Source organism: Cebus imitator, unplaced genomic scaffold (genome assembly GCF_001604975.1).
Source record: "Cebus imitator isolate Cc_AM_T3 unplaced genomic scaffold, Cebus_imitator-1.0 Scaffold66, whole genome shotgun sequence".
NCBI classification, from domain to species: domain Eukaryota; kingdom Metazoa; phylum Chordata; class Mammalia; order Primates; family Cebidae; genus Cebus; species Cebus imitator.
In genome coordinates this window covers 5,675,613-5,684,191 of record NW_016107381.1, presented here as the reverse complement: position 1 = coordinate 5,684,191, position 8,579 = coordinate 5,675,613, and the positions used below count along the sequence as shown (strand labels likewise).

At 51.6% G+C, this 8,579-nt stretch overlaps 1 protein-coding gene across 1 annotated transcript in view; it reads left to right on the top strand.

Annotated features, from left to right (window-relative positions):
• Nucleotides 1-1,271: 1,271 nt before the first annotated feature.
• FA2H (fatty acid 2-hydroxylase) overlaps nucleotides 1,272-8,579 on the top strand; it is a 67,458-nt gene continuing 60,150 nt past the window's right edge. Inside the window, exon 1 of the mRNA XM_017530562.2 lies at nucleotides 1,272-1,612. Within this exon, the coding sequence (XP_017386051.1) occupies nucleotides 1,343-1,612 (270 nt within the window). The 5' untranslated portion in view covers nucleotides 1,272-1,342. The remainder of the gene's footprint in view (nucleotides 1,613-8,579) is intronic.

The window sequence follows — 8,579 nt, the reverse complement described above, 5'->3', positions numbered from 1 at the left end:
TGAGCGCAGGAGGTTGAGACCAGCCTGGGCAGCATGGTGAAACCTCTCTCTACAAAAAATACAAAAATTAGCCCCAGGTGTGGTCGCACATGCCTGTAGTCCCAGCTACTTGGGAGGGTGGGGTGGGTAAGACGATTGCTTGAGCTGGGGAGATAGAGGCTGCAGTGAACCAAGATCGTGCCACTTCTCTCCAGCCTGGGTCACAGAGTGAGACCGAGAGAGAGAGAGAGAGAGAGAGAGAGAGAGAGAGAGAGAGAGGAAAAGAAAAAAAGAAAAGCGAGAGACGAGAAGAGCACTAAAAGTAGATTTGCCATTTGCCATTTGCCATTTGATCCAGGAATCCCACCACTGGGCATCTACCCAAAGGAAAAGAGTCATTATATAAAAAAGACACTCGCACACCTATGTTTGTTTTTTGCAGCCCAACTGACAACTGCAAAGATACGGAACCAACCTAAGTACCCATCAACCAATGAGTAGATAAAGAAAATGTAGTTGATACACACCATGGAATACTACTCAGCCATAAAAAGGAATGAAATAGTGTCTTTTGCAGCAACTTTCAGGGAGCTGGAGGCCATTATCCTAATTGAAGTGACTCAGGAATGGAAAGCCAAACACTGTATGTTCTCACTCATAAGTGGGAGCTAAGCTGTGAGGACGCAAAGGCATACAGAGTGATAAAATGGACAGTGGGAAGAATGGGAGGGGGGCTGAGACAAAAAAAAAAAAGAAAAGAAAAAAACAACCAAACGAAAAAACCCTACACATTGGGTCAGATGCACTAAAATCTCAGGATTCACCACTATATAATTCCTCCATGTAACCAAAAACCACTGGTACCCTAAAAGCTACTGAAATTTTAAAAATATTTAAAAACAAAACAAAACAAATATTTGCACCCAAGGCGAGTGTCTCACTCTCCTCTCGCTCTCTTGGGCACCTCCTGGAGCCAGAGGGTCCCACGCGGCCAGCTCCACCCTGGAAGCAGTTGAAGTTATTCCACAGGCAATCAGGCCACCGAGGATGTCCGCCCAGACAGCCACCTGGGACCTGGAGGCTTGCTCCGCCCGCGTCCGCCTGCCCTCCTTCCGCGCGGGACACACCTGGCGGGCTCGCCTCTCCCCGCCCAGGGCCACCTGGCGCACAGGTCCCGCTGCCGGGCCCGCCCCTCGCGGCAAAGCCGGGGCTCCTTGCCGGCCAATGGGAGCGCGGCATGCAAATGAGCAGGTGCGGTGGCGGCCCGCCCGGAGCGGCCTCCGGGCTCCCGGGATGTTAGAGGCGCTCAGGGCGGCAGCGAAACAGACGCCGGGCTGCGCGCTGGAAGCTGCGGTCTCCGGCCATGGCCCCCGCTCCGCCCCCCGCCGCCTCGTTCTCGCCCTCCGAGGTCCAGCGGCGCCTGGCGGCCGGCGCGTGCTGGGTCCGCCGCGGTGCCCGTCTCTACGACCTCTCCAGCTTCGTGCGGCACCACCCGGGGGGCGAGCAGCTGCTGCGGGCCAGGGCGGGCCAGGACATCAGCGCCGACCTGGACGGGCCGCCGCACAGGCACTCGGCCAACGCGCGCCGCTGGCTGGAGCAGTACTACGTGGGCGAGCTGCGCGGGGACCCGCAGGTACAGTCCGGCCGGGACCCCCCACCGCACCCCAACCCAGCCCTCCACTCCCGGGCGCGCCCCGCTCACCTGCCCTCTAGGAGAATCCAAGGTGACAGCCTCTGCCCTCCCTTCCCTCGCTTCCCCTGTCTCCTCTCCAGGCAACAGGTCACTGTCGTCCCCACAACCCCTCCTTCCTCTCTCCAGGAACTTGCTCTTCCTTCCATTCTTACCGCCTGGCCCGCCTCCGTGCTAGCTCTCCCACTTCCCTAGCACCCCTGCCCTCCAGCAACCTGGGTCCCCGTGTCTGGCCGCAGCCCCCAACGCGCCCCGTTTTTCCTTCCTCCTCCCTTATCGGCCTCTCCCTCTTTGCAACCACTCTCCGTTTCTGTTTGGATAATGGGCTCACCTGTCCCCACCTCTCCATCCCACCTCACTTCTGCTTCAAGGAGGCACGGATCAGTAGCTCTTCTCACTAGCTTGGGTTTCCTGGTGCCGCCCTAGCCTTGCCCCAAGGCTCCCGTGGGTGGGTAGAGAGGCCTGGGCCGTGTCTGGGGTGAATTGTGTCCTCCAACACCTCAGAACTCCCTTTGTATCCTGTCCTACACGTTGGCTTGGGAGTCCAGAAGAGCGAAATGAAAGGCATGAGCCGGTTTTGCTAAGGAAAAGCGACTGGCTCTTTGAACCAGACTGTGCTGAGCTGCACGCTGCTTTGCAGTACCAGCTCATGGTGGTATTTAAGTCCTTAACTAAACCTGGGGCAAGTTCTGTTATTCCCGTTTCAGAATACGGCATCTGAGGCTCAGGGAGGCTCTGATGAATGTGCCTGAGGTCAAATAGCAAAATAGTGGAAAAGCCACATGATTCTGACTCCAAAATCAATGCTGGCTCCATCCCCAAAATCTTTGGGTTGGGGAGACAGACTAGTCCACAGGATTCCAGGTAGGCTCAGGCCAGAGGCAAACCGAGTCTCTGGGTGTTCCCCAGGCTCTGGGACTGGTGACTATGGGGCCATCATACTTAGATATACAGAAGTTCCCCCTTGTCTAAGGGGATACATTCCAAGACCCTTGGCGGATGCCAAAAACCACTGATAGTACCAAACCCTAAATATGCTATGTTTCTTCCCATAGATACATACCTATGATAAAGTTAAATTTATAAATTATGAACAGTAGGAAGAGATTAATGACAATAATGAAATAGAGCAATTATAACAATATACCGCAATAAGAGCTATGTGAATGTGGTCCTTTTCTCTCAAAACCTCTTATTGTACTGTGCTCACTCTTCTTGCGATGATGTGAGATGATACAATGAGGCTGGCGTCTGGCATCCCAGCACTTTGGGAGGCCAAGGTGGGAGGATCACTTGAGCCCAGGAGTTCAAAACCAGCCTGGGCAACATAGGGAGACCTTGTCTCTATAAAAAATACCAAAATTAGCCAGGTATGGTGGCATGCACCTATAATTCTAGCTACTTGGGAGGCTAAGGTGGGAAGATCACCTGAGAGGTGGGGGTCGCAGTGAGCTGTGATTGTGCCACTACACTCCAGCTTAAGCAACAGAGTGAGACCCCCAACGCAAAAAAAAAAAAAAAAAAAAAAAAAGATGATAAGATGCCTCTATGATGTATTAGAGTGAGGTGAATGATGGGTATGGTGATGTGGCATTGGCTACTATTGAAAACTAATTTAAAGCGTATGAATTATTTCTGGAATTTGCCATTTAATTATATTTTTGGACCCAGATTGACCATGGGTTACTGAAACCATGGAAAGTGAAACCATGGATAAGGGGGGACTCCTGAAAACCAACAGCTGTCCCCTGCTTCTAGCTCTTGCTTTCAAGATGAACCCAGCCAGTACTCTTAAATCTGTGGTTGAAAGGACTTAGCACTCACTGTTTCAGGTGGCTTTTCATTGGACCATCCTACCTAATTTCTCATTCATTTATGTAATCATGTAACAGGTTCTGTAATGGGTTGATAGCACTGTGCTGGGCTTGGTGAGGCATCAATGAACAAAATAATTTGGTTCTTGTCTTCATGAAGCTAACAGGAAATGGGGAAGGAGAGGGAACACACAGATCATATAATAGTTGCTTAATTAATGGTGCTATCAGAATATGGGTCTAGAGTGGAGGAGCATAGAAAGAGCCTTCTTGAGACAGTGACATTGACGCTGAGAGCTGATTGATAGACTGGGCTTAGCCAGGTGACATGTAGCAGGAGGAATATTTCAGGCAAAGGGGACAGTATGCATGAAGGCTCTGGCAGGAAGAGCTTGCCATAGTAAAAGATGGGAGATAAAACCAATGTGGCGAGAGGCTGATGGGCAAGGACAAGGATGTCGGGGGAAGCCAAAGGTCAGCTGGGGCCACATCACATAGGGCTTCGTAGGTGTGGTCAGGATTTGCGACTTGACTCTAACAAAAATGGGAAGCCAGGTGAGCCTGGGAAGCGGGGGTTGCAGTGAGCTGAGATCGCACCACTGCTTTCTAACCTGGGCGACAGAGCGAGACTCCATCTCAAAAAAATTGGAAGTCATGGAAGAGATTCAAGTGGGGTTCATGGTCAGATCTGCATCTTTGGAAGAAGGCCCTGGCTGCAGTGTCAAGAAGGAACAGAGAAAACATAAGTGGGTGTGAGGAGATTAGGCAGAATGCTACTGTGTGACTGCTACTCAGTGGCTGTGGCCACAGGGAAAAGGGGGATGAATTTGGGAGATTCTCTAGACAATATGCTGGGGCTCAGCATTCTGCAGTGGGAGCCCAGTTTAATCTTAAAAGTTGGTGTTTGGTGTTGGGGCGTGCTGAAGGGTTTTGGAGAAGATACAAGAAAAACTGAGGGCAGGAGGCTGGGCGTGATGGCACACACCTGTAATCCCAGCACTTTGGGATGCCGAGGCAGGCGGATCACTTGAAGTCAGGGGTTTGAGACCAGCCTGGCCAACATGGCGAAACCCAATCTCTACTAAAAATGCAAAAAATTGGACAGGCGTGGCATGGCATGGTTGTGCTCTGGGCATGGTGGTGGACTCTCAGCCACTTGGGAGGCTGAGGCGGGTGGATCACTTGAGGTCAGGAGTTCAAGATCAGCGGGGGCAACATGGTAAAATCTTATCTCTGCTAAAAATACAAAAATTAGCCAGGTGTGGTGGTGTATGCCTGTAATCCCAGCTACTTGGGGAGGGGAAGCTGAGGCAGGAGAATCGTTTGCACCTGGGAGGCGGAGGTTTCAATGAGCCAAGATCACACCACTGCACTCCAGCCTGGGCAACAGAGCGAGACTTTGTCACACACACACACACACACACACACACACACACACACACACACAGACGCAGAAGAAGAAGAAAAGAAAAACTGAGTGCAGGAAATAAAAGAGGCTGAGACTGCCAGGCTTGCAGTGGCTCCTGGGGCCCGCCCTGTGTTGTCACTGTGTCCTCTACACAGGAGCCTTAGGGTGTGGCTGGTCCTTCCAACAGTATCCTGAGTGTGCTTCTGGCCACCACTGGCCAGCTGCCCCGGACAGCCCCCCTCCCAGCCCTGCTAACCCCCTAGCACCATGCTTTGCCTTGCCTGACCCTCAGAGAGGATTCAGGGACCCAGTTTACATGTGCTTCTAACCTGTATGCTCACCTGTTACCTAAGAGTCCCAGGGCAGTCTGCTGCAGATACCCCTATTTCTGGGCCCCAATCTGAGCATGCAGAACAAAACTCAAAACAATCCATCTCTAGACGCATGGCCCAAACTTGACAATGGTCACACTAGCCCAGCACACCACTGGTCTGCCTGCGTCTGCCTGCAGAGTTCTAATCTAAGAGCTAGTACAGGGTTGTCTTTAAATTGAGAGAGGGGAAGCCCAGGCACAGTGGCTCACGCCTGTAATCCCAGCACTTTGGGAGGCCAAGGTGGGTGAATCACTTGAGCACAGGAGTTCGAGACAAACATAGGCAACATGGCGAAACCCTGTCTCTACAAAAAATTAGCTGGGTGTGGTGGCTCGTGCCTATAGTCCCGGCTACTCAGGAGGCTGAGGTGGGAGGATCACTGGAGCCAGGGAGGTAGAAGTGGCAGTGAGCCAGATCATGCCAGTATACTCCAGCTTAGGTGACAGAGCAAGACCCTGCTTCAAAAAAAAAAAACAAAAACTTATGGTAAAGGTGTCAAAGGTGAAATCTGGGTGTGGGGTATCCTTTCAAAGAAATGCCTGGATGAAGATAATTTCTATTCATCTTGCTCGCTAAGCCCTTCTAGCAAGCCCCAAGCTGCCGTTTGCACTTCCCTCCTCTCCTGCTGGACCAGGGATGCTGACGCCCCTGTGGTTGGAGCCCCATCCCTGTCTCTGAAGGAGCAGAAGGGTTTTGCTGGGGAAGGCGAGTGCTATGAACCAGCGCTGTTGTTTGGGGCTCCTTTCTGAATGGTGCCCCACCTAGGGGTCTGTCCTGCTGGCTTAGCCCTTGGATGGGAGCATCCTGGCCTTTCCTCCAGGGAGAAGGCCTGACCCTGTTTGTTCCCCCTGCACCCAACTTCGCTGCACTCCCTCTATGTGCATACATTCACACTCACACGAAGGCACATTCACGAAACAAGTCCAACTTGTTTGAGCCAACATACTGTCTGCCACGGCCTTGGACAATGGGAAGCCGAGCTGCCTACCTTCAGCTGGTGACAGAGCCATGGCTGATCAGGGAAGTCCTCAGGGCAGTGGGGTCAAGAGCCTCACCCGAAGCTCAAGCCAGCACAGTGCTTTTCCAGTTGCAGCCACATGTTAGCAGAGTATAAAGTTCATTTATTGAGCTGCCACTGGCATTTTTCACCAAAGAAATAGATGAGGAAAGGACTTTAGGTCTAAATCTCCTTCCCAGGCGATACTGTTTCCCAGACTCTGGGCATCCATGAATCGCCAGCCTAGGGCTTTTTCCCCCCCAGTTTGGTGTACTATACTCTGGTTTCTCGTATAAGTATTTCACCTTTCACCAGTTTGGTGTACCACTTGAACTATCATATTTAATATTTATCTTTAAATTGATCCACTTTATTTTTCTCATGCTTGGCGATAACAACAGCAAGATCAAAAGTTTTACATGCACTTTAAAGTGAATGGGGGCCAGGCACAGTGGCTCATGTCTGTAATCCCAGCACTTTGGGAGGCTGAGGTAGGTGGATCACTAGAGCTCAGGAGTTTGAGACCAGCCTGGGCAACATGGTGAAATCCTGTCTCTGCAAAAATTAGCTGGGCATGGTGGCCTGCACCTGTGGTCCCAGCTACTTGGGAGGCTGAGGTGGGAGGATCACCTGAGCCCGGGAAGTTGAGCCTGAAATGAGCTGTGATCACGCCACTGCACTCCAGCCCGAGTGACAGAGGAGACCTCATCTCAATAAAGAAATAAAGTGAATATGGAAGAACTGGGATTCTTCCTGAGCCCCAAACCTGCCACCCAGAGGATGATAACTGTCAGAGGGTGGCTCATAGTTCCCCATGTCCCCCAATCCTGGAGAGGTCCTCCTGTGAGCAGATATCTGACCATGGCAGCTGACCATGCCCTCTGTTTGAGAAGACCCTGGAGGAAGGCAAGCCTGAATCCGCAGCCACTATTGTTGGGGTAACCTTGACGTCTGAAGGTCTCCATGCCATGTTCTAATTCCACAGGGTGCGTCTCTGTCTCAGGTGGCTGAGAAGTCCACAGATTCAGCCACACATGAGTCTGCAAGACTTTGGGTTCTGGCCATTCAGAGCTTCAGGGCTTGAATTATTAAATGGGGATGGGCAATAAGGAGGAGATCTAAGTGCAGGAAGACTTGGGGTTCCCACCCCATCCAGATCCTAGAACATCTTGAGCTCAACCTGTCTTGGAAAACCAGCCTGATAAAAACTGATGCTTGGGGAATTTGCTGAACTGCCACCACCTTCTGAGCAGAGTGGAGCTGAGAAGTCGGCTCGCTGATGGGGTTGAGATCGCTTGGCTCTACGGGGGCATCCCAGGGAGCCTGCCTGACCAATCAACAGTGACTGCCCTCCACCACCTGCCGGGGCTTCTACACTCTGGCCCACTGTGATGCCAGGTGAGTCTCACCTGGAGGACGAAGCTAGGGCCATCTGGTGGAGCATCCAGGGCCCAGCTGACTGCTGGTCCATGGCCACCCCAGGGCAGCACAGACTCCAGGAGTGCTCTCTGGTGTCACCCCACAATTCAGTGAATGAAGAGGCTTTGAGACCCAGAATTGGGAAGAAGGTCAAAAGTTAGGATTCTCTGGAGGAAATAACAAGAAACAGACAGGAATCCTAGAAACACATGAGAGTAATTATCTTTGGAAGTATTCGTGGGAAATAACCCAGACTGATGCTTTGGCAACAGCATTCATCATCTTCATTTATTTATTTTCTTATGACACATGCTCAGCATTGGTCCATATGTAGTCTTCATTTATGTAGACAGGTGACAAGCACCCCATGCACTCTGAAACCCACCACACCACTGAAACAGCCCTTGCTGGCGTTACCAGAACCTTCGCCTTCCTGCACCTTGTGGTCAGTGCTCACCTTATCTTACATAGCCTGGCAGCAACTGGTGACACCATTGATCACCCCCCTCCACCCCAATACACTTGCTTCACCTGGCTGCCGGACGCATACCCTTTTGGTTTTCCTCCCAAATTCATTTTTGATTGCTTCTCTGACAAATTATCACAAACTCAGTGACTTAAAGCGACACACATGTACTCTCTTACAGTTTCAAAGTAAAAAATGAATTTGCAGGGCAGCATTCCCTCTGGAGGCTCTAGAGGAGATTCATTTTTCCTGCCTTTTCCAGCTACTGGAGGCTGCCTGCATTCCTCGGCTCATGGCCCAGCCAGCAATCTCATCATGCCGGCCTCTGCCTCCGTCGCTGCGTCTCCTCCTGTGATTGACACTCCTGCATCCATCTTCCACTTAAAAGTACACTCGGGGTCACACTGGACATACTTGGGTGATCCAGGATAA